The 25997-nt window shown below is 54.6% G+C and overlaps 1 protein-coding gene across 4 annotated transcripts in view; it reads right to left on the minus strand.

The window, feature by feature from the left end:
• RPTOR (regulatory associated protein of MTOR complex 1) overlaps window positions 1-25997 on the minus strand; it is a 330740-nt gene that overhangs the window by 95122 nt on the left and 209621 nt on the right. For all 4 annotated transcript variants that reach the window (XM_019465972.2, XM_019465973.2, XM_019465976.2 and 1 more), the window contains 3 exons: window positions 12680-12780; window positions 11972-12116; window positions 4022-4097 (listed from right to left, as the gene is read on the minus strand). In XM_019465972.2, coding sequence (XP_019321517.2) covers window positions 4022-4097; window positions 11972-12116; window positions 12680-12780 — 322 coding nt within the window. The remainder of the gene's footprint in view (window positions 1-4021; window positions 4098-11971; window positions 12117-12679; window positions 12781-25997) is intronic.

The raw sequence follows: 25997 nt of genomic DNA on the forward strand, positions 1-25997 counted from the left end.
TCCCAGAGGGACTGCGAGTCTAAGGGTAAAAGTAAAATGATCGGGCTTTCAGAAGAAAAAGAACACCTTCTCAAGGGTGTTCATCTCAAAGTAAACATTTCTTAAACAGGATACCAAAGGTCTTTAAGCAAATGAGAAAAAAACTGATAAATTGGATGTTAAAAGAAGAAACTTCTGTTCTAGGAAAAAAAAAAAACATAAAAAAATGAAAATAAAGTCCACAGAGATAAAAAAAGAAAAAGATATTCACAATGGATTTGTATTCAGATTATATACACAACCACTACAGATCGATAGGAAACAGATAACATAAAAGAAAAACCAAAAGACTTGATCAGGCAACTTACAAAGGAGGATATTCAAATGGCAAATGAAAATACAAACTAGTGCTCAACACTACGAACCATCAGAGAAACACAAGATAAAATCTCAGTGAAACACCTCTTCACACTGAACCACAATAGCCAAATAAAGGGAAAAGGGTAGAAAGTATCAAGCGTTTATGAGGATACAGGGCAACTGAAACTCTCGTAAGCTGTGTAGAGGTGCAAGTTGATTCGCTCACAGGAAAACCGCCTGGCAGCGTCTACTAAAACCGACCACACGTGTGCCTGGTAACCAGCAACTTCACTCCCAGTGTGTGCCCCCGACACAAACGCGCCAAAGCCATGTAAAAAATTAGCAGCACCCGCAAAACTTAAGGGGGCACCAGAAAATTCAGTAATTGAAATAAAAGAATACATTAATGCGAGATTTAAAAAGAATAAATGTGAAAATCCATAACGAACGAAACATCAAAATTTCGAGTAAAGACAGGCTCAGCATCACTGATTTCTCCTTCCTGTCAGGCTCCGACGGCTCGGCCTGGCACTGGCCAGCACTATTCGTGGGGGGTGCTACCTGTAAACTCCAAATGCCTACCGGCCAGACGATGGGCACACGACCCTTGGAGCGTCCCCCATGGTGACAAGAGCCCCGACCGCGGGAGCAGATGTAACGTTGAGCGAAAGCAGGCACGACGGCGACGTGCTGTAGGACCCCGCTGATCCAAGCACACGAAACCAGGCGGGATGGTGGCTGCGCTCGGGAAAGCAGACTGAAGGCGGCAGGAAGGGGCGTCTGGGGGGTTCTAACAGGTGGCCGCTCGATCTGGGTGCTGGTTACTGGAGTGTGTTCCTCTTATAAAAACTCCTCAAGCCGCACATTTGTGATGTGCAATTTTCTCTACGTACGTTCTGCTCCCGAAAAAGTGAAAACAAAATAAAAAACCTAGCAGGGGGTCTACGTCAGTTACCCCTCCCTATCACAATTGGGGGGAGATTATTCCCAGATGCAGAACGCTGATTCCAGCAGATTAGAAATGAAGCGCTGAGATCCGCGCAAGTGTGCCTGGCAGTGGAGCGGAAGGGTAATCGTGCAGAAGCTGTGTTGTTTTACATAGGAGTGGAGAGTTCTGATCCCCTAAGGGTACAACGTAAAACCACACACGGTCTAGAAAGCCGGAACTGTAGGAGGTTTTCTAAACACGTGTTTGTGGCGACGGGCCCTCGTCTCCCTGGGCGAGCTGAGGCACTCGGGAGGGCCTCCAGCTGCAGTGGGGGGGGGGGGGGCCCTGGGCGGTCCCCACGGAGTTCCGTGACTGCACGAGCCCGGTCCCTGCCTCATTGTGGGTCCAGCGGGAAGGGGCCACGCGCACTGCTGAGAGCCGAGCGGAGGCCCTGCCAGCTCTCCCTTCAGGGTGGAAAACAAGGTGGCTTGCGATTTAACTTGTGAGAGCGTTAAGAACAGGCGGACGGAGAGAGGGGTGGATGTGCTCAAGCAAGTGGCAAATGTTCGCGGCAGGACGGTGGGCACACAGGTGCTCCCTGTACTACTCTTCCAACCTTGTGGAGGCTTGAACGTTTTCATACTAAAACGTGAAGGTTTTCAAGCACTAAAGAGGAGGAGATAGGAGATAAACAAGAGAGGAAGGCCTCTCAGCCCATCGCCCCCGCCACAGGGGCGTCAGACCATCTGAGGAATTACACCCCACAGAGACACGCGCCTGCACGGATCACACGCACCTACACAGATACGCACACACGTACACGCACGTGCACAGAGACGCACCTGCACCGATCACATGCGCACACACACGTGCACACGGACACACAACGCAGTGACACAGATGAGCACATATGTACACACACACGCACCGACATCCCCCACACACGTGTACATACGCACCCAGACGTGGACACCTCCCACACCCACCCTGCAGATACACTCAGCGCACACATGTACATTCGTGCACACGGGTACGTGAACACACACGTACACGGACACACAGCCACAGATATGCAGACACGTACACACACACACACCCGTCCACACAGGTGTGCACTTATGTGCACACACGTGCACACAAGCACACGTGCATACACACACCCTACAGACGTACACACACGCACCACACCCCACGTGCACAAGCACACACCCCACACAGAAACACACACATATACACACATGTATAGACAGGTAACCACAGATATACACACATGTGCACACACGTATAGAGACGCACATACCCAGGTATGCACAGTGAACACATGTACACACACACTCTCATGTACATGGACACACCTCGCATAGATAACAAGCCCACCCACGTATACAACAGATATACACCCCACACAGATACGCACAAAGCACACGTGGACACACGTTGCACACAGACACGCACAAATGTACATGCACACACATCCCCACGTGTATGTAGGCATACCCCAGATACATACACATGCACACACATGTACACGGATACATCCCCACACACACTTGCACAGACACACCAGAGAGACACACGTACATGTGCACACGTGTACACGGAGACCCACATACAGATACGTACAAACACACATGTAGATACACTCTACACACATACACATGTATACACATGTGCACACATACCTCACACACGCGCACACATACACACACACCCCATGTAGATAAACATACACGTACCCCACACGTGCACTCACACGCCCCTACAGATATGCACACACATACACGTACCCCCACGAGTACCCGTACTCCACACAGATACACACACATATGTACACCCCCACCTTGTGGAGGCTTGAACGTTTTCCACATGTGCACATACACACACACCCACGCTCAACCTGAGCACTCAGCCCGTGTGAACTCCTTCAGTCCTCCTGAGCCCCTTCAATGGATACCACCCCGATTCTCCTGTAAAACGAAGAGACCGAGGCCCAGGGGAGCGGGCTTGCCCACCGGAGTCTTGGGTTGGGCCAGAGACGACAGTGTGGGTACAGAAGGCTAGGGGCTCTGACCACCTGGCCCCACCCCCCGACTCACCCGGGTCTCAGGTGGCCTGGAGGCGCCCACTACCCCCTGCTGTCCGGCTCCTCCCAGACCCAAAAGTCTCCCCGTCCTGTGGGGGTCAGAGGGCACATACGTGCTCCCCACACCCTCCGCCTGTTCCTAGCCGTGCTCTAACTCGACGGGTGTGACCCCCCACCCCTTTCTCAGGGTTGTCCAGGGAGGGGCCGGGTCTTCTGCAGGCGTACTCAGGCTTGGTGCACGGTAAGCACTCGACAGACAGGTCCCGAATGAAGCCAAGGAGGCTGTGCAGCAGCGGGAGCGAGAAGGGCTGGTGGCGAGGGGCCGTGAGACCCTCCGTGTCAGGCCCCCGGGCGACCTGGGGACCAGCCATCCCCTCAGGGCCGAACCTGACACCCTCCGAGGGTTCCAGTCAGGAGTCTCGGGAAACTAGAACCCATTCCAGGTAAAAGGTAGAGTGTGGAACACGGCTCGGGGAGCGCACGCTAAGGACAGCATTTTAAGAGAAGACATTTCTGGAGAGCTTGCCAGCTCAAAATCCTTAACCCCCGGCGGATGCGATCTTCCAAACTTTGCTGACTGCACGGTTTCCCAGGAGGGTGAACAAAGTCCAACAACCCAGCGCCCTGGGTGCCACCCCAGTGGACCACACGGACGCCCTTGTGGGACTCACCCGAAACGCCGTGCCTTCCTCAATGATGGTGGGCAGCTGAGAGAGGCAGATGTCGACGGCCAGGTCCCAGGCTTGCCTGCGGAGAGAGCAGAGGGGCGCCCACAGGGCCTTACTGACCGCTTCTCCGGGCGGGGCCCTGGCCACGGCCGGGCCACAGGAGAAGGAGGAAGGCATCTGGCTGCACACTGAAGCCGTCTTGTTAACGTGGTATCTCTTTAAATTTAAATGAGAAAAGAGCTTGGGAGAGATACAGGGATGGTCTCACTTTCTGCCACAGCTTCTCCCCTGACTTGGTGCCACAGCCTGTCCACGGCCCTGAAGCAGCCGTGGCACCGTGGTTTCCGGACCGTGGCAGTGTCGCACGCAAACGCCCCACGGTGCTTCATCAGAAACGGCCAGCGTGGGGCCAGGAGGCGGCTCTGTCTAGGCCCCCCCGTCCTGAGCGGCCCCTCATCCCGCGCCGAATCAGGACTGGCCCCACACCGCCCGCTGCCTGGGCCTGTCCCCGAAGGAGCCACTCAGGATGAGGTGTCCCCGTCCTCGTTTGAGAGGACGGCAAGTCACGGACGTGTGACCCTGGCCACCTCCACTGGTTTCGCACAGCATCGGGACCTAGCTCAAAACACACACAAGACGGCCAGAGTGCGCCCGACGGCCTGGCGAGTGTGGCTCCGCCTCCCTGGCGTCAGTTTTCCCGTCGTGCCTGCTCGGAGGGTCCTCGGGAGACCCTGGGAGAGCAGGTGCCTTCGCAGGGGCGCCGAGGAGTGAGGGCCGCTCGTGGCATTCGGCGTTAGCTCTCAACTGACACAGACGATCACCTCACTTTCTCTATGGCCACAGATGGGAAGCGGGGATGCCGTGGACACAAGGTTCCTTCGTCCCTGCTCTCCCTTCCCTTTCTCGTGGAGACACGGTGGGGGCCGGCATGCGGATCTGGTTTCCAGCACGGCCGCCCCTTCTCCCAGGACACTTCCTGAGAGGCAGGATGCCACCTGCCGTTTATTAGACTCGTGGCCCCACATGATCGTGGGGAAGGGGGTACCGTTGTTCCACGTCCCCGGGGGGACCAAATCAGGAACGAAAAATGTAAACAGCCAGAACACGGGAAGCACGGAAGACAAACAACAGCCTGGAGGCTCTCTGTCATTATTCAGACACACGAAATATATTCCAGTTTTCCCAGACCGGCCCCCGCCGAACAAGCACACCCTTCCCCCACCAATCTAATTAAGAGGCAATCAGCACATAATCAAAAGTGCCTCAAAGAACAAGCAACAAATAGTTCCCATATGCTCAATAAGTGGCCAGGCTGCAGGCAGAACGGTTCTTCAGCGGCGTTGAGGGAGAGATTTACTCTTTGTTAGACAGAAACAAAGTCAATTACTGCAATTCCGTGCTACGAAAATTCCTTGAATTCAACCTAATAAAAACTTTGAACTTGAGGAGTTACAAGCGTGTACCAGCTGGGGGCAGGTAAAGGTGTGGGTCTAGGGCGGCTGGAACCACGCTTGCGTGGAGCAGGCGACACGCCCTTCTCAGCCCCTCTCACCAAGATCACGAGGCAAGGACAGGCCTCCCGTGAAAACGCCGCCACGGCTGTCCTCGGTCCTGGCGGGGGTGTCCTGGGTTATCAGCGGAACCAGGCCACGCTGGGACAGGCCACCCTGCGGTCTCGTGGCTGGCACCCACTGGGTCCCTCCAAAGAGTGAAAGCCTCACGGAGCTGCACCGGGGCCAGAGGGCGACAGTCCTTCTCAGAGTCCTTCTGAGAGCCACGTGGTCACTGGCTGGCCAGGCGGCTCCCGAGGGTCGGCCCCTCCCTCAGGGACCGGGTCCTCAAGCAGCCCCGGAATGTGCTTTCGTGTGTGCAGAGGGGCGGGCGGGGGGGGGGGGGGGGGGCGCTGTGGACATGACAGGGGGCCCTGGAGCAGGCCCGGTGACCCTCTCCAGGCCTCTGGCTGCTGGTGCTTGCAAGGGGAAAGGGTCGGCTCGGGGACCTGAGCTCCCACGAAAGCCCGGCAGCACGAGAGTGGCACTCTCTCCGGAGCCTCTCACCGGTTGGCTGAAACCGGCTGCGTTTTCTAGGCTAAGATCAAAATGAACTTGGCGTCTTAATTTGGATTCTCGCTCGGGGAGAGTGGGACTGTGAGTCCTGGGAAGTCTGAGGCCGTGGCGAGGGGCCAACCCGGGAGGTGTCTGCGTTCGCACTTCCCACAGCCCGCGAAGCGGCCACGCCGCGGCGGGAGGGGGCGCCGCGACAGCCTGGCCAGCCGAGCGGATCCCCGCGGCGTGGGGCAGAGGCAGCTCGATGAGTCACTGCCCGGGAAAACGTGCCGTGCCGGCAGGAGCTCGGGTTTTCAGGAAACGGGCCCGCGATGGCAGACGCCCAGGGAGTGGGCCGGGAGGAGAGCCTTCCAAGAGCGCGCGGCCTCCATCTGTAGCGACCGCGCAGCGGGCGAGGCGCCCTCGACGGAGACGGAAAGCACAGGTTACTACGGCCGGGAGAGGCGAGGTTTCACGGCCTGCAGAAATCGAAAGTGAAGGAGAACGAGCCCCTGGCGGCTTCACATCAGAGATTAAACAGGAGCCGCGCCGAGCGCCCGTCGCCGTTAGCGCCCCTCCTGAAGCCAAGTGCGAGTGCAGACTTGCGTTTCGACCCCGGTTTCTGTTGGGCTTTGTTCCCTCCTTCCCCTGCTCAAAAGTCAACCTCTCCATCACCACCCCCGCACTGTAGTAACTAGACGGCACATCATTTATTCCAGATGCTCTTTCTGAGGCCGCGGCTGGCTGTGTGCTCCCTGGGGATGCAGCAGCTCCGGTCCGTTTCCGAGGAGGGACGGGAAGAGCAAGGGGCGTTGTTCTAACGCGGCTCGTCACCGAACCAGCTCCGCCGCAAGCCCACGCCAGCACCGAGCACCCAGGCGACGCGGCAGAACTGAGCCCAGCGCAGCGCGACCATCTTGGCGTCCGGGCCTCACGTCCTCCCCACTCTGCGCCCGACACCACAGCCTGGTCCCTCACGGCTGCTCTCCCGCCTCCCGCACGGAGGGGGTGTGAGCGGCACGCCGGCCACCCGGGACCTGCCGCGTTCCCAGCCCCCCTCCCCGGATGAGGCGCATGAGACACAGACACCGGCGAGAGCAGGAACGAGCTGAGCCCCCGGGGCTGGCCACTGCGGGGCGGCGGGAAGCCTGGGTCCCCGCGGCTCACGCTTAGGCCACATGGAGCGAGCAAGACTCTCCTTCGTGAAGCCAGCAGACTCTGCGTTACCAACTAACCTGTATTTCCACCGCTGCTTCTAACCACCTCCAGGGGAGGAGGCCTCCCACGGTAGCCGGGTCGGTCCGCCCGCAGGGGCCTGACCTGGCGTTTACACCCAGTGTTTCTGACCTCTGACTTAGAAACAACTCTGAACGATTTTATAAAGAAATAAAGACCCCCACCGTCTCCAGGTGGTCCCTTCCTCCCCAGATCTACAACACGGTAGCCGGGCCAACCCGGCCAGCCCTACAGCTGCAGCCCTGTGTCACTCTGGGAAGCACGGCTGTCCCTCTGCGAGCATCTCCTTAGAAACCACCTTAGCAAACGCAGGAGCCGGAGCCAAAGCCAGGGTGGGGCCCAGGAAAACGCAAGTGCAAATAAGCATTTCCCTAAAGCCCGGGAGAGAGTGGAAACCTACAAGCATCACCTTCACACTCTCTTCCCGCCTTGACACTATTTGTTTAGGTGTGCGGGACCAAGACGTTGTCACCGTGGACACTCCCCTAGGAAGCACAGACCGTCCGTGTGGGTCTTCTAGACGCCCCTGGGTGTGAACAGAAAGCAAGGCTCATCCAAGGCGGCCCCGCAGGCCAGCAGCAGCTGGAGGGAAGCCAGTCCACGCGAGGGGACTAGGACTTCGGTCACTTTTGACAAGGAACTTGGGAACAGCATTTAAAAAACCGTGATCACGGGGCACCTGGGTGGCTCAGTCAGTTAAGTGGCCAACTTCGGCTCAGGTCATGACCACATGGTTTTGTGAGTTCGAGCCCCATGTTGGCCTCTGTGCTGACAGTGCAGGGCCTGCTTGGGACTCTCACTCCCTCTCTCTCTGCCCCCTGCCCTGCTCACGCACATGCACGCGCTCTAACTAAATAAACTTAAAACACTTTGTGGCCACTCCTAATTTGGGTGTGCGTGGGGGGTGTATTTACCACTAAACGAGTCCCCTTGAATCTTCTGGGTGCTCAGTGAACTCTCGCACTGGCCGGAAACGCCCGTGTCTCCATGTGCTGTGGTGGCCATTGCTGCTTGATTATGTTTCTACGAGCATTTTCTACTTGAAATCTAAAGGCTGCTTTCACACCCAAGTCCTGATCAAAGTAGGTTAATGGCATAATTTTCAACATTTAATGGGATTGACTAATGTTTACTCTTTGGCTACACCTCACGCCGGCACCGTCATTAGGAAAACCCTATCTGGAGGAAACGTGTGCTGTACGCATATGATTTCCTCCCTGGAAATCTCATCACCGCGGATTCCTGCAAGAGAACCCTGTAGATTTACTTGCATGGCCTTTCTCAGCATATAAAGATAGAAGGCCATGATATCAAGCCTTTCCAAAAAAGATCCCAATTGGAGAGGACCTTCGAGGCCAACGGTGAAGCAGGGTGGGCTCACGAAAGGAGAGCCCGGGCCACCACCGATGCCTCCCCACCTGCATGGCTACCAGGCTTCAGGGGCCCCGGGGGCACCAAGGTGCAGAACCCCCTGCTTCCGCTCCCCGGGGCACCCGTGGTCCCCGACTCATGCAGAGTCCCCAGCAGGCTGCATCTAGCCCCCTATTGGTTGGGTTTGGCCCTCAGAAAGTTTTTTTAAAAATACCGTATTGGTGGGGCTCCTGGGTGGCTCGGTCGGTTGAGCGTATGACTTCGGCTCAGGTCATGATCTCACAGCTCGTGAGTTCAAGCCCCGAGTCGGGCTCTGTGCTGACAGCTCAGAGCCTGGAGGCTGCTTCGGATTCTGTGTCTCCCTCTCTTTGCCCCTCCCCACTCTGTCTCTCAGAAAGAAACGTTAAAAAAAAATACTATATTGGCTATCAGCATTTTAAAATAAGAAAATTGGAAATGAAAATATGAGTTTATGACTACTCTTAAAAATTTACCGTGGGCCCAAACTGCCCCCTGGAGCTGAGTGTCAACGATGCAGGCTTGCGCTCAACACCTGGCCCTCTGCCCCTCGCCCCACACTGCTCCCTCTTGGATGCTCCCACAGGACCGGCGGACATGGGGGCAGACAAGGTACAAAGAGACTCCTGCCAACTGAAGCCCTCCCTGGCTCACCACCTCTAAATTCTGCCCAAACGGAGAACGCGCTTTTGGGAGTTGGGCCATACGACACCCGCTGCACGTTTTCTGAAAAGCCACCCTTTTACGGTCCACGACCCTGACAGTGGTCTCCTCCTGTAACAGCAGCCGGCACGGCACCGGGACCCCAGGTGGTCCGAACGCAGGCCCGGCCAGGCCAGCGTCTGTACGTGCTGGTGACGCGAGGGGCCCTGGTGCGAGGGCCTGGCGTGAAGCCGGGAAGGCCGGGCCCGTTTCTCTACCTGGCCCGTTTGGGTGGCTCACCCACAACCCCTACAACCTGTCCTGCCCCTATGCATAGCTCTGGGCACGTCCCCGGACAGCTGTGCCTGCGCCGCGGCATCCTGGCCCGCCGCGTTCACCCACGGACGAGCACGGGGCCTTGAGCCCAGGTCCGGCTCCAGCACACGAGGCTGCTCCCCGCGGAGCCCCAGCTGCAACGACTGGATCCCACGTACGGGGAGCAAGGGAGGGCAGCAGGCCGGACGGCGCTCCGCACGATGGGGGCCGCGAAGGCCGAGACCGGACGAGACCCCACGTCCAGGGTACGTTCCAGCCGCAGAGGGGCCCTGACGTGCTCAGGGAGGCCAGGCCAGGGGAGGGGGACGGCCCGGGGGCACACATACGGCTGCTAGCCACTCTGCCTGCCTCGGATCCCGTGAGGCTCTCCCCGCGTTCCCCTGGGCCCCTGTGGGCCTCTGTATGGCTCGTGTTTCTGGGACAAACGCAGATGTGCTTTATGAGATTCGGGGGTGCTGACCGTGCGGAAGAGAGGGCCACATTCCTAGCCTCCGGCGCTGGCAAGAAAGCCGTCCTTAACGGTGACGGCGGGATCACGCGGGGCTGCCGTCACGTCTGGGCTTTGGACCTTATCTTAAGCCGTTCTTACGAACTCAGAAACGTTCTAGGAGGCCAATCCTGGGAAAGCAGCCCGGGAGGACAAGAGGAGGGGGGCCGTCTGCAGCTGCTTCCTTCCCCGGGTGCCCGGCTCCGGCCCGGCTTTGCCATCTCCTCCGCGCAGCCCGCGGCCCTCCCCCCATGCGGCTGAGCCAGCTCACGGGAGGCATTTCTACAGCGAGAGGTGCACGTTCACCGGAAGATGCACTCGAGGAGCGTGCTGGGGTGTCGGGAGGCCGCGGGCCGCCTCCCTCTGACAGGCGGTGCCCCGCGCCCCGGGGAGCCTGCTCGGCCAGCGGTGCCGGCGGCCCGGGAGGCCCTCTGCTCCGCGCAGCTGGTGTGACGCCCGTTCCCTGTGGCTTCACCAGTTTTCCTGCCAAGACCAGCCGTGGCACTGACCTCATGCAGCGTTTCCACCGTTTTCTTCCCTTTTTTATAATACGTGTTTTATAAAAACCTGGTTCGGGAGAAAGAGGACTTAAGACTTAGAGGAAAAGGCAGTTTTGAGGAGCCACTCTTCCAGAAACGTCCATCTTCACTCTAATTATTCACTCTGAGCACCATATAGGCCTTCAAACACCCTCCCAGTTGTAGCTTGGCGGGGCCACTCTGCACACGTGACCCGCCTGCCACGTGGGGACTGTGGTGGCCCCGCCGCCTGGGGTCCCCATGGCAACATTCTGCTTTACCCTGTAAACACCGGACGCGGGTATGGACACGCACAGAATCGTTTAGGAGCCAACATGGCACGTCCCTGTTTCCCTCACAGAGGAGAATCTTACTTCCTGATTTCCCGAGTGGCTAAGGGCAGTACGTCTACGAACCCATCCCCGGCTCTCCACGTTTTCAGCACCACGGGAAAGTGGTCATGCACGTATTTAAAAAAATAAATCACTAGCTGGAATAAACCTGACCACGAAGATACACCTTGAGTGAATGGCTGTTTTTAAGTATCTGTATTAGAGTTTCTCCCACGGACAGACACCTTTGCTATCGCCCCGTTTTAGCACTGCCTCAAATTCCGCTTGTGTCACAGAAGCAAGGGGACGGGAAGAAACCAAACGCCATCAATGGGAGGCCCGAGTAGAAGACACGTCACACGAGTACCGTTGTTACTCCTGTTACTGGCAGCGTAAGTAGCAACCGTCCGATTTGGGGGGAAACTATAAGCCAGAGTCATAAGGATCTCACTCGTGTGCGGTGTGAGCACGTACGTGTGTGTGCGACTGTGTATGTGTGTCTGGACACACACACGTGCATGTGCTTGTGTGAAGTAACCATACAATTAATTGGTCACGAATCCAACAGCTTTAACCCGATGGAACAGTGTGGGACACACTTCCTAAGTCCAGCTGGCATTTTCTTTTCTCGATACCAGTCTCTGTGGAGTCAGAAGCCTGTGTGTGGGCCTGTCCTGCCCCGGGTGGCCGGATCGTAAGGCCCCTGGAGCCGCTGGTCCCGCTCAGTCGTGAGAGACACCCCAAGGTGCCTGCACCTCTGAACTCTGAGGGGACCCACGTGTCCTATGTGCGGGGAGCTTTAGGCAGGACTTTGCCAGCTGTTAGCACCGCCTGGGTCTCCGAGCTTGGTGGCAAGTCTTGCTATTTTGTCTCACGTAATTCCATTAAACTTGTCCCACAGCAGAAATAGAAAGCAAGCCACTGAGAGAACGTCACACTGTCCGGCACTGTCGGCCGGGGACACTTACCACATCGCGTGCATGTAGGTGGGGGGCAGGCGTGGGCTGCTGACGGGAGTGCAGTTGTAGGACCTCATGATCCTTTCTGCCAGTAGAAAATTGCGAAACAGACTCGCCACCAACAGGTCCTGTCTGAAGAGTTTTTGGAAGAGATCTGGGGGCAGACAAAACATACAAAGGTACCTTTGGCGACTCACGTCCAGCATTTAAAGCCAAAGACACAGATTTACTTCTATCGGAATTTTTTACAAGCAAGCTGGGACTCATACGCACGTTTCCTGTTGGCAAAATGCACACACAGATATACTCACACAGATGCAAACACCAAACCCTAGAGAGTCAGTACAGAAAAAACGCAGACAAGTCTTATCAGAACACTTCTGGTTTTAAGAAATACGGGCCGTGCCAATTTTTATGAAGAAAGGTGGGCCCTGAGTCTGCCTAGAAGATAACACGGTAACGTCGGAGCGAGCGCTCACGTGGGGCTCGCTGTCTGCCACCGGTCTTGGCGCCTGATGCGCTGTGGCTCACGGAAACCCCCAGAGGCTCTCGCTGCCCCCTTCCCCCCACCCCCAGCTTTCCTCCCCGACAAGATCTCGCTGCTTCCGGCTCGCTTCCCTTATTCCGTGGGCCAGTGTCTCCCACCAGGCGGCTGCCCTCCCCGGCCCCACGCGGCCCGGCCCGGCCGCCTCCCTGCCCTGCCCCACGCCACCTCACCCCGAGGCAGCACGTTCCAGGCGATGGTGTCCGTGATGGCTGTGAAGATCCAGTTCAGCTCTCCCAGAGGGGTCCTCCGGTCATTCAGCCGGCCGGGGATCCTAGGAGACACGGGGTGCTTTCATTAGTGACTACCCAGAGAGTCCTGGCTCCTGAAGAGGGGCGCGGGGAGGAGATGTGGGGAGAAGGGGGGAGACGCAACACCGCAGGCAGAGGCGGGGGAGGCCGGCCCCACCCGTGACGTGGAGACCGGCGCACTCCGGCCTCCGTCTTCACCGTCCTCCCCTCCACGGCTACACAAAGCAGCCCCTTGGGGTCCCCCGATGCGTGGGCCCGACCCAGCGGCTACACACACCAGTCTCGTGGTTTCCATGGCCGATCTCCTGCCCCCACAGGGCAGCCCGGGCATCTGCTACAGGGGAGCCCGTGCCTCGTTCTTCCTTTCTGCACCTCCCTGCGCCCCGGAGCCCCGTGGCTCCAGGCCGTGGAAGTGCACTTTCGACCCGAGAGCTGGGGGAGAAAGCCCGTCTTCTGAGGTCAGCTTCCCTTCCGTTCGCCCGTCACATATCTGAGCTCCTGCTCTGGGGCCAGGTGCTGGCCTAGCACCCCGCTGTCTAGGACCCGCAGACACGCCGCGGCTGAAGTGTGCAAGGAACGGGCACTTGAGGAGGTAGCGACCTTGAATGTCTTGCCACGGGTTCGCTCTCTTTGAACACACTCAGAGTTCTCCAAACTGCAAGGTGAGAGGGCACGTCCCCAAGAGGGCCCTCACCTCCGACACGTCTGACGCCAGCCGCAAGTTCCAAGGGTCCCCGAACCACTCAGTTTGGAGAACTCACCAGGAGGAGTCGCGCAAGTCAGTGAACGCTGTCACATTTGCGGTTCCGTTTATTAGAAAGAAATACAGAGACTCAAGTCAGTCGAGGGACGGCGGGGGCAGAGTCCAGGAAAAGTACCAAACGCGGGGCCTCCGTGTCGCCTCCTGGCATCCACGTGTGACAACGTGCACAGAGCTCTGCCAACCGGGGGGCCCTGGGGCCTTGGTGTCCACCTGGGAGCACTGCTTGGCCAACCGCGGCCCATGAGCTTGACCTCAGCCTCCAGGTGGATGGACACCACACTCAAACCCCAGCCCAAATCACGTGGTTGCCCTCTGGGGACGGAGGGGGTGCCTCCCCCCTCCCCGCCCCTGCTGAGAGGACTAGGTGTGGCTGGCACCCGCCCCAAGCAGTGATGCTCCTGTCTGAAATGGCACCGGCCCTCTCCTTGTGCAAGGCCTGGTTCTTCACCACACAAACATCCACCTGTTTAACGTCCACAACAAGCCTATTCGGGCCGAGACTTCAGATTTTTGGATTCATACGTCGTCTCGGGTGCAGTTGCCTTCACGAGACTAAAACCCCACAGGTGCGTCCGTCGGAGGCCAGGCTGGGTCACGCGCACAGGCCTTCCAGCAAGGTGGCCGAGGGGCGTGTTGCCTGCCTTAACCCCCTTTGAAGGACGGGAAGAAAACACCCGACCTGGACGGCAGGAATCAGGCACGCACCAGCCGGCACGGGCCGCCCTGGGGGTGGAGCCGGCACCGCCCGTCAGGAAAGGATAGACCTGAGAAGGCGGGAGACGCGTGCATCCTTCACGTCGCGAGTCTGCTTCCAGAAAGCAACCCTAAACTGGACACGAGGAATGGGGACACACGACACGCGGCGTACGTACAGGGGCGAAAAGTCAGAACCGAGCACGTCACCACAACAGGAGGAACAAGTCGGTTAGGGAACAACCCCCTGGAATTACTTCCAGCCCTTAGACCGCCGCTTAGGAATATTTCAACGATTTGGGAAACCGCACGCTTTCTAACACCGAGTGAGGGAGACAGATTCTGTGCAGCCATCACCACCCAGGACGCGCCGCGGGCGGGGCCAGAAGACACGGCCTCGAGGCAGGACCGTGGGGATGCCGCTGTCATCTCACGTGGGCGCGCAGTCGGCATCTGCTGCACGGGGCGTACCCCGCTAGAGCGATGGGGAGCAAACCAAGCCCCGGTTCCTTCGTCTCCCCACCCTCCGCCCAAGCCCCTGGTGGCCGTGCTGGGGGAGGGGCGGCTGCCGGGCGACAGGAAGGCACTCTTGGAAGAGTCTGACCAAGGTCTGTTTGCAAACCTGGACCCAGCGCGTCAGGGACACCAGCCAGGCCGTCTTGAATCAGGCGAGGCAGCACAGAGGTCCGATCCCCTGGGTAAAGGGACACCACAACCCAGGAGCACGGAGCTGCTGAGATTTCCGCCATGGTGGGTGCGTGGCTAGGCCGCTGGGATGACAGAGGCCAACCCTTGTCAGGCTATGGTCAGTGTGTATTTGGGGGCTTAAAAAATCCTCATCTTCTGACAATCTCCAGCAGATAAATGCAAAAGCAGCCTCCTGCTACCGTCTGGAAACTCCATGGGTCCTGTTCACTAAGCTCATCGTGAAGCCAGAGACGAAGCTGCCTGCCGACCTACAGAGACAGACCCACGCATCATTCAAATTGACCCACCAGCCCATCGGTCCCAGACGCCTCTGCACACGGCAGGCTGGGATGGGTACTGGGGAGGGCAGAGTGGAACGAACCAACTTCCCCCACTTGTCGGGTCACTTCAGGGGGCCTGGCGGCTCAGTCGGTTGGGCATCCAGCTTCAGCTCGGGTCATGATCTCATGGTTCCCGAGTTCGAGCCCCGCGTCGGGCTTGCTGCTGTCAGCCCAGAGCTCAGTTTGGATCCTCTGTCTCCTACCCTCTCTCTCTCTCAAAAACTAACAAACTTAAAAAAAACTAAATCACTTCAGAAACCTTTTGTTTCTGTTTTCCTTTCCGTATCAGATCCTACAGAATGTCAGAACCCAGCGTATGCTGGAGGCCACCTGGACCCCAGACGGCTCACACGGGGCCACGGAAGGGACGGAGCAGCACGGAAGGTCAAACCCAAGACCGCACTTCATTACAGAGCTCCTCCGAACCCCCAAAGGGTTTCATTGACAATCAAGGTAGTTCTTTCAAAATTTAAATCCACAGTGTTAATCAAGGCTAACTTTTGTGAGAAAAGCATAAAAACCTGCAGTTTAGGAACAGATCATTGAATTGGGAGAAGAGAAAGCCCAGATTCGAGTCCCAGCTGGGCTGTATCTGGGTAACTTCTGGCATCTGTGTCTCCGCTTGGAGCCACTGAGGCTAACCTTACGTGCAAACCAGAGTCTAGAGTCAGACGGGCAGCACTTGAGAGGAAGACACAGCAGACGGCCACAGTGATGGCCCTGAAGAGTGCGGGCCACCGCCCCAAACCCTTCGTTACCGCCACTGCTGTCACCAGATACCCTGATCTCCCCCAATATCTGGGATCACCTACAGCTTTCAGATCCTTGACCTCAATACCCAGGCCATCACTGGCGACCTCCAGCCCCAGCCCTGGTAATACAGTAGCTGCTCGTCAGGATCCACACCCCCATTCTTATGAGGAATGAGAGGGTCTTCCCTCCTGGACCACACTCTCCCTCACTGACACCTGTCTGCTACCCTCTGCCGTCTCTGTAATCGGTACAACGGTCCCCGCACGGGGAACACGCCACTTAGCCTCTGACACGGCCCCATCCTAGGCGCCATCTTCTGGCCCACCCAGACCCCGGACCTGGTAGAGACGGTGTGGGCCGTGTTCCCGTGCTGCCCCGGCTGCCCCGATGACGAGGACAGCGTACAAGTCCATGCAGTCCTGCTGAGGAGGTGGGCTCCCGGCGTGCACTGTGACACCTCCCCGCCCCTGTCCTTCCCTGTCCCTTGGCCTCCACTCCCAGTGGCCTGTGCCGAACACCGGAAGGCTCCTTCTGTTGTCCAGAGGAAAACAAAATAACACAGAAGTTCACGCCCCACGAGACCACCAATCGGGCGGGGCACTCTGTCCTGGTCTGTGTCTGTCCGTCTGCCTCCTTCCCTAACCTTTGCTCACCTGTCTTCACGGCTCACCTCCACGACTACCACCGTCTCTCCCCGTGTTGTGTCCCCGCATCGGGGCCCACGAAGATGCTTTCACCAAAGGTCAAAACCTCAGAGGCACAGACAGATGGCCTCTATGAGGCCATGGGCAAGCGAGGGCAAGAGCACGGCCCTGTGCAGTCGGGTGGAACGTTCCCACTTGGCTTCAGAACCACCCATGATCGCCACCTTGACACACTGAACTTTTTTTTTTTTTTTTTAATTTTTTTAACGTTTATTTATTTTTGAGACAGAGAGAGACAGAGCATGAACAGGGGAGGGGCAGAGAGAGAGGGGGAGACACAGAATCGGAAACAGGCTCCGGGCTCTGAGCGGTCAGCACAGAGCCCGACGCGGGGCTCGAACTCACGGGCCGTGAGATCATGACCTGAGCCGAAGTCGGCCGCTTAACCGACCGAGCCACCCAGGTGCCCCTTGACACACTGAACTTTGAACTAGCTCCCAGTCCCTTCTCCCCCCACCCTGCCGGGCAGGTCCATTACCTCGCAGTCTGAAAAAACACGGAGCTCTTTCTGCCTCGGTTCACCTGCTCAGCCTGCCCCCCCCCCCACCCCGCCCCCAATTGCCTCCCTGTCCTCTGGGCACCAGGTCCCGGTTCCATCTTTACAAGCAGAGCTCCACCGTCACTGTCCACGGCGACGCTCCTGTCCCGACGGCCTCGGCTGAGCCCCTCTGTGGCTGCCCTCCCGTTTCTGTCCTTTGCTAGTGACTCCCCTCTTCATCTATTCCCCACTGCTCAGTGCGTGCTCCTTACAAGCAGATGATAAATTCCCTTCCCTCGATACAAATCAATCACCTGACGGCTGCTGGCGGAGTGCCAGCATGACCCCGATGGCCCACGACTGTGACTCACGTTACCTCTCCCTTTGTAAAAGGGCCGCGCCCACAGCGGCGGCTCAGAGAAGCCCTCGCGGACGCGAGGAAGCCTGGCTGCTGGGCAGGGAGGAGGGCGGCACCCGGCACCCAGGGCCCGTGTGGGCTGTCAGGATGGGGTCTCCCAGCTGAGGGCTGAGCGCGGCGTACAGGGCCCACTCTTCCCCGGTCCTCGGCGCCTCCACGGGGTGACCTGTGCCCTACCGCTCAGTGCGGGGCCGGCGGAGACCCGACCCAGGGGGCACACGGCCGGCCTCCTTCCCCGCCCCTCCCCCCCGCCTCTCCCCATAGACTGTGTCCCCTGTTGTAGTGTCTGCACCCCACAACCAGGCAGCGTGGGGCGTGGGGGAGATTCTGTGTCTCGCTTGTATATTTACTCTTCTCAGGCTGCTTTCTGTTTCTCTCAAGCTTTCTCCTTCACTAAATAGGCCCCAGTCCAGCTACATGGAACTTGCCGTTTTCAAAGAGTCCACGTGCCCCCAAACCTGTGCAGACCACCCTCACGCAGTCCTTAAGCCTGTCTGCTCACGGAGGACATCCCAGGGGCCCCTCCCGTCCTGGGGCTCCCCCGAGGCCCACTGGTTGCTGCCGCCACCCCACAGATGCCTCTGCTGGACACGGGGGCTGCAGCCCAGCCTGTCCTCACCCAGCGCTGAGCACAGACGGCTGATCTGTACCAGGTGCCCCATGCGTATCTGACGAGCGAAGGAATGAATCCTCCTGAGGGATCACAAGCCCTGTGTAAGTAAAATGTTGAGCGAACAACTACAGTTTCCAAGAAAACGAAGCAAACTCACTGAAAACAGTCTGGTGATACGCAGATAACACAAATCCTTCCCAATCCCGTCGTGGAGGGACCACAAGTTACACATTCCTGTCTTTAAGCACAAGATCAAGTAATTTTAAAGACGCCAAAATAACACTACATAAAGGGATGCTCCGTTTTTGTTAAAAACACCCACAGAAACACCTAGAAAGTAAGTCTGGAAGGGCAGGCGTGCACCAGGGTAGTAACAGTGACTATCTTGGTATGGTGAGGGTTATAAATGACTCAAGTTCTCTCTGCTTCTCTGTATTTAATGATATATCTATGCTGAAAACATACTACTGTATAATAAGGAAAAACCAAACCTTTTTTTTCTTTAGTAAGAGGAAGGCCATAGCAAGTCTTCCTGAAAAGGGAGGTATTTGAAAACCGCATTATGTAATGACTTTATATCATTTCATATTCAACTAAAATATAGCAAGATACACCTTTCCTTCATCTACTTTAAACGCCTTCATGGAAATGATAGTGTAAAGAAAAAAAAGGAAAAAAGGAAGACGAGGGGTCCCCACTGGCCCCTACACAGTGACCTCCAAGCATCTGTCTCTGACTTCTTCATTGTAAGATGTATCTGCTTGTAAAACACACCCTCAGAGAAGCCCCTTGAATGACTATGACCAGGCTACTCAAAAGAGAACTTCACTCTGTACTGTATTTATCACAACCAGAGATGTTTGATGCCATCTGCCGAATTCATGGGATGAAAATAAAAAAGAAAGAAACAACAACAAACTACGCGGCATTGTGAAGTCAATTTTAAAAGGCTTAAACAAATGGGGAGGTATACTATGTTCATGGATCAGAAGCCTCAGTGTAGTGCAGACAGTATTTCTTGAATTGATGTGCACATTCGGTGCAATCACAGTAACAGTCTCAGCAGGCTGGCTGGAAACCGATGAGCTGTTTCTAAAATTTACATGGAAATGCAAGGAGTTAGAACAGCAAAACCATTTAGGAAAGGAACAGGTTTACAATGAAGCTACAAGAATCATGGCACTGGCATAAATATCAATGTAACAGGACAGGGCAAAAGAATTCCACAATTACATCAGATGCTTTTTGTCAAAGGCATTTTTTCAATGGGGAAAAGACAGCCTTTCTACAACGGTGCTGAAACATCTAGAACCGGAAATCCATGTGGAAAAAAATGACCCTTGACTCTCACTGCTCACCACGTGCAAAAATTAACTTGAAATGGACCACAAACTTAGACATGAAAGTTAAAACCAGAGGGGCTCCTGGCTGGCTCAGTTGGTGGAGCGTGCAATTCTTGATCTCAGGATTTTCAGTTTGAGCCCCATGCCGGGTGTGGAGATTACGAAAAAGCAAAAAAACAAAGCCTGTTTTGTTTTGTTTTTTTTTTAAAGTTAAAACTGTAAAAGTTTTAGAAAAAAGATAGGAGAAAATCGTCACAACCCTGGGCCAGGCACAGTTTTGTTAGGCGCGACATAGAAAGTATAAATCGTAAAAGAAAAAAACTATTAAATCAGATTTCATCAAAATGAAATGTTTCTGGTCTCAGAAGACTGTTGTGAAAATGGAAACCCAAGTCAGATGGACCAAAGACAGAAACCTGACGACGACTCATCTAACACATATAAAGGGCTCTTGAAGATAAACAACAGAATTAAAAAATGGGAGACATAAACATATGTTTTATTAAACAATATAAATTAACGGCCACAGCGCGTGTTCGGCTTCATCAGGCAAATGCAGATTAAAATCACGAGGACCCAGTGCCACACATCCAGCAGAACAGCTAAAATTGAGAGACGAGGTTGGTTCGCAGCCAAGTGTCGTTCTGAACGAGCGGCTGGCACACTCACACGTTACTGGTGGGAACGAGATCACTGTGGAAAACGGCTGACAAGTTTCTGATTCAGGCCAAATGCACACCTGCCAGACGACCAGCCATTCTACCCTTCTGCCCTTGTCCCGGGGAAGCGAACACATAGTGACACACACACTAGTGCGTGAGTATCTCTGGCAGGTCTGCTCACTGCCACCAACGCAGAGAAACCCAGATTTCCATCAACAGGAGAACGATCGAGACCGTGATACGCGCAGTGGAGTACTACTCGCAACAAGAAGGGAGTGAACTGCTGACTCGCTCGGCACGGGTAAATCTCAAGGGCCCCACACTGAGAGGAAGAGGCCAGGCACAAAAGAATACGTTACAATTTTCTATTTACACGACGCTCTAGGAAAGACAAACCTAAGGAACGACACGACAAAGCCGATCGGTGTTTGCCTGGGTTTGGGAGTGGGGTGGGGATTCACCGGAACAAGGTACAAGGGAAATTCTGGGCGATGTTTTGAGTGAAGGGGGTTGCACAGGTGTATAAACCTGCCAAAACGCATCAAACTGTACAAAGTGAGTTCACCTTATTGAATGTAAGCTGCCGTTCCACAATGATGATTTTAAAGTGAAACATCAAATGAAGGGGAAAACTAGGGCATTTTCAAACAATAAGAACAGAATTTTTCACCGGCAAACCTGCTGTAAAGGGAGCTCTTTCGGGAAAGAGAAGTGATCTCAGAACGATGCTCTGAGACGCAGGAAGGAGTGGAGGCCAACGGAAGGTGTAAGCACAGCTGAGCATTAACTGCTGAATATTAGTATGGAGATACGTATGGAGATAAGAACGTACAGAGAAAATATGTGACGATACCTGTGCCCTTGTAAATGGACTTAATGTGCTCTCATGTCCTTGTGTTGTCTGGGAAGTGGTAAAAGTACTAACTTTAATAAGCTGGGGGCCCCCAAGGCTATGGCCTGAGGGCCAAATGCAGCCAGTAGCCCGTTTTTTTTGCTTTTGTTTTTGTTTTGCTCTGGCCCATGAACTGATAACGTTCTTTACGATTTAAAGTTGACACTAAGAATACAAGACAGAGATTTTGTGTCTTGCGAAGCCTGACGTGTGTATTATTTGGCCCCTTACAGAAAACACACCGAGGCCACTGCTCTGGAAAGGAAGAGAACATACAGTCAATAAGGTGATAGAAAGGGAGAAAGGAGTAGTAAAATTGCTAGATCAATCCAAAAGAGGACAACAGAGGAGGAGAAAGGAAGACAGAAAAAGAAGGCATGGAAAAGAGCGTGTGGGTAGCTCAGCTGGTTGAGCATCTGACTCTTGATTTAGGTTCAGGTCGCGATCTTAGGGTTGTGAGACTGAGCCCCACGTTGGGTTCTGCAGCTGGCAGCGTGAAGCCTGCTTGGGATTCTCTCCCTCTCTCTCTGCCCTCCCCCTGCCTGCACTCATGCACACACTCTCTCTCAAAAAAAAAAAAAAAAAAAAAAAATGGAGGAAAACAAAATGAACAGATTTCAATTCAAACATGTCAATTATTACACTAACTATAAAAAGACTAGATACTTCAATTGAAGTCAATGATTTTCAGACTGGATTTAAAAACAAAAGTCAGCTATGTCCTAAAAAAGTGGGGGGGGGGGAATACACACCTTAAATAAATATATATAAACATTCAGAAACACATATATTAGGATACCTGCTTAAATATAGATACGGATGAGGGGCGCCTGGGTGGCTCAGTCGGTTGAGCGTCTGACTTCGGCTCAGGTCATGATCTCACGGTCTGTGAGTTTGAGCCCTGCGTCGGGCTCTGTGCTGACAGCCCGGAGCCTGGAGCCTGTTTCAGATTCTGTGTCTCCCTCTCTCTGACCCTCCCCTGTTCATGCTCTGTCTCTATCTCAAAAATAAATAAAACGTTAAAAAAATTTTTTTTAAATATAGATACGGATGAAAAACATACACTCTTGCAAACATGAATCAACTGTCCCGCAAAGTGGACTTTATGGCAAAGGCATTATTGGAGATGGAGAGACATTTTTCAACGATAAAAGTTTCCATTCATTCCACCAGGAAGGGGGAGTCAGTTATGGCTAATTTGTCCTTCTGCAGTTCTGAAGGGCAAAGCATGCGGTCAAAAGGGGGAACAGGCTTTTAATTTACAGTAAAGTGGCCATGAATTGTCAAAATTAGTTTTTGAAGGAGAGGAGGGAGTTGAGATGCATGTATCAGCAACTTCTCTAGGAACGCAGCAGGTTATAGGGAACCCTAACAGTGTCAGGGAATGGCAGAGCAAGGGTGTGGGACTACAGACAGAAAGGGACGACCTCGGTAGCCCTAAGGACAACCCAAAAGCTGGACAAGTAGAGACCACTATGTCAAGTCTCCAGTGAACACGACAGACTTCCAGACTTGCACGCACGACCCCCAGTAAGAAATGTGTTGTGCGCGGTGACGCCGCGTGCGCTCACAGACAACCTCGGGTAAGTGTACACGCTCAATACAAGCAAAGAACACTCGTGTCACTAGGAAAACACTGCTATTTTCTCTCCATTTCTTTTTTTAACAGAGGCTGTGGCCCACCAGACCATTTTAACCACTAATAAACCATGACCCGCGGTTTTAAAAAACACGGACTTCATGAAGCTCTTGTTAATTTCTCCAGGAGGGCATTGGCTCAGGGGTATCAAAAATGTTGATGGTCAACACAGCTCTCGAGGGACGTCAGAGATTAGAAAACCACACGATTCTACGTCTAAATAGCTGGCTGATTTTTTTTTTTTTTTAACACACACAGGCAGCTTGTTTTCTAATGATTTTTCAAACTCTGTACTGAGTCTCTAAATCAGATCGTTTATGCGCGCAGTGCTGCTACCCTCGGCCCCCTTTCGTTCTGCACTTAACAGCTCCCACAGATTAGAAAACTGCTAATCTTTACTTGGGAAGCAACTGGCATTGATGAAAAATGTATTTGCAGATTCCAGAGGAAAAGGAGTGATGGTTTCCATGGCTCAGTGCTGAGCAGGAGTTAATACCACACTGGAGATGATCTACCTTTCACTGAATTTATTACAGAATGATAAACCACCGCCCATCCCTGGAGCAGCCAACAACAGCACCAAGTACTGGGACGCGTCCCTCTGGAGGCTGCAGACAAAAATCAAAGGGAGACATGGGATCAAAGAGAGGAAAAAAGCAGGTTCCCATTTGCTTGTTCAACATGTTTATCTCACACAATGAAAACAGATTGCTTTTTATTAAGCAGTGCGGATTCCAAAACCCGTAAGAAATAAACCTGAGCCTAAGTTTATTTTTGAAGCTTTTCTGGAAAAGCTGATTTTCTTTGGACTTCCCACTGCCAAGACTGATCTTCAGAGGAACTCTTTCCTGAGAGCTACAGACGCGGGACCAGTGTCTAAGCTGAGTTCTCTGGGAAGCTGCTAAGAAGCCTGTTGTGCTCGGGAAAAGCAGCCTTTTTTTTTTTTTTTTTTTTTAAATTAAGGTTTTCTTTATTTATTTTGAGAGAGAGAAAGTATGAGTACAAGCAGGGGAGGGGCAGAGAGCAGGGGTGGGGGAGGGGAGAGAATCCCAAGCAGGCTCCATGCTGTCAGTGCAGAGCCTGATCTGATGCGGGGCTTGAACCTGTAACTGTGACTTCATGACCTGACCCGAAATCAAGAGTAGGACGCTTAGCTGACTGAGCCACCCGAGTGCCCCAGGAAAGGCGGCTTCTAAACTGACAGAATTCAGGGGACAGAATTCACACAAATTCCCTCCTGACCCAGACAAATCCTAAGGAACACTTGCCTCTGAGCCAGATGAATCCTGGGGAACCCTTCCTCCCTGATCCTAATGAATCCCAGGGAGCACTTCCCTCCTGATCCAAACGAAATCCAGGGAACGCGTGCCCCTGATCCAGATGGATCCTGGGGGGCACTCTCCCCTTGAGGCACTCAGCTACTTTCTGGCTCGGTCTCTCCAGATGTCTCTTCTGGAACATGCTGAGGCGTCCTCACCAGTGAGCTTCTTTGTAAAAATCTGGTCTACAGGTCTACAGAAGGGGAAAGAGAGGCGATGGGTGTGGGGTGGAGGGGTGGGCTTTGCCTCCTCAGCATGTAACACATCTGCTGTTTAACAGCGATTGCTACCAGCCTCCCCCGGTGGGTCCTTAGCTGGCCAGAACCTTCCCAGTCCACGTGGGGACCGAAACGCCAAGGTCACTCCAAGCTGGTGCTCGGAAGGACTACCGGGTGGCTCGGTCAGTTGAGCGTCTGGCTCTTGGTCTCGGCTCAGGTCGTGGTCTCACAGTTTGTGGGTTCAAGCCCCACCTCGGGCTCTGCAGCCGGCAGCGTGGAGCCTGCTTGGGATTCTCCCTCTCTCCCTCTCTCCCTCTCTCTCTCTCCCTGTCTCTCTCTGTCCCTCCCCGGCTCAAGCTGTCTCTGTCTCTCTCAAAATAAATAAATGTAAAAAAAAAAAAAATTTTTTTTTTTTTTTAAATTCTGTCTCTTTCTGTTTGTTAAACAAATAAAAGTCTCCAAAACACGATCCAGTTGTGTTTGTTGTTCTTGGAACTTCTAGGCCGTTTTCCTCTCAGGTTTCCTGGCAGAGGTGTTCCAGCTCCTCCCCCTCCCCCTTCCCCTCCCCCTTCCAGGAACCTGTGCCCCGGCCGAGCTCACTTCTTCCACACGACAGACATCCCCTCATTTCATTTTGACCATGTCTAATCTCCCCTCGGAGACCAGAAACCTTGACACATACAACTCATGCCACCTCCTTAATAAGACCTTTCCTGATACGTCCCTAACCAAAACGAACCTTTCCTGCCTCTGAAACACCTGCGCATGAACCTGTGGGACATTAGGCAATTCTTCAACATTATGCGCAGTCCAGAGACGAGGGACAGACCTGGGTGTATTCCTCAGGCTCTGCCACTTGTAGCTGTGTGACTGCCGGCAGGTCACTTGACCTCCCTGAGACTCTGTCACCTGCTCTATGCCGCCTACCTCTACGGCGAGACAGAAAAGTGGAATGAATTAACACATGACAAGTTAGCACAGACCCTGGAACACAGCAAGTGCCCAGGAAATACAGCTGCTCCTATACATTTATCACAAAAAACCCCAGAAGTTTTAAAGTAAATTAAATCCAAGATGTTGGAACTGACCCAATAAACTGAACTCCTAAGATTAATATAAAAAAACACGGTAATTTTACGAACGTGCCACATGTTCATGTTTGGAACTTAAAGGTGGCCTCAGAGAGAATATTTGCACTTCCTGTATCTGAGAAGAGCTTACACGTGAGGCCTACGTGCGACGAGAAGACAAAGACCCAGAGAAAGCACAGGGGAAAGGCTCTGACACGACACTGGGGAGGCACACAGTGGCCAGTGGGCACAGGAGACGATGCTCGCCGTGACGAGCCCCCAGTGAGACCCCTGTCACAACCACCACGTCACGCCCACGACAATGGCGACGGTCGCAGGCCAATGGCGACGAACGCGGCGGGGACAGTCGCGTGCTGATGGGGAGGCAGGTGGTACAGCCGCTGCGGGAGACGGCGTGGCAATCTCTCAGAAGTTAAACACGAAGGCACCGTGCGCCCCGACCAACACGCATGTGCACACGAAGGCCGGCACCGGGCGCTCGCAGCAAGCCCGTCCCCCGCGGCCAGTGAATGACGACGGGGACGCAGACGGACAGGCCAGTAATGGGGGTGGGGGGCTACTCAGCAATGAAGAGAGCAGCACGGAAGCACCCCACAACGCGAATGAACTTTGGAAACATGCTAAGC

Source organism: Panthera pardus, unplaced genomic scaffold (assembly GCF_024362965.1).
Source record: "Panthera pardus isolate Hobbes unplaced genomic scaffold, ASM2436296v1 HiC_scaffold_3, whole genome shotgun sequence".
Classification (NCBI taxonomy): domain Eukaryota; kingdom Metazoa; phylum Chordata; class Mammalia; order Carnivora; family Felidae; genus Panthera; species Panthera pardus.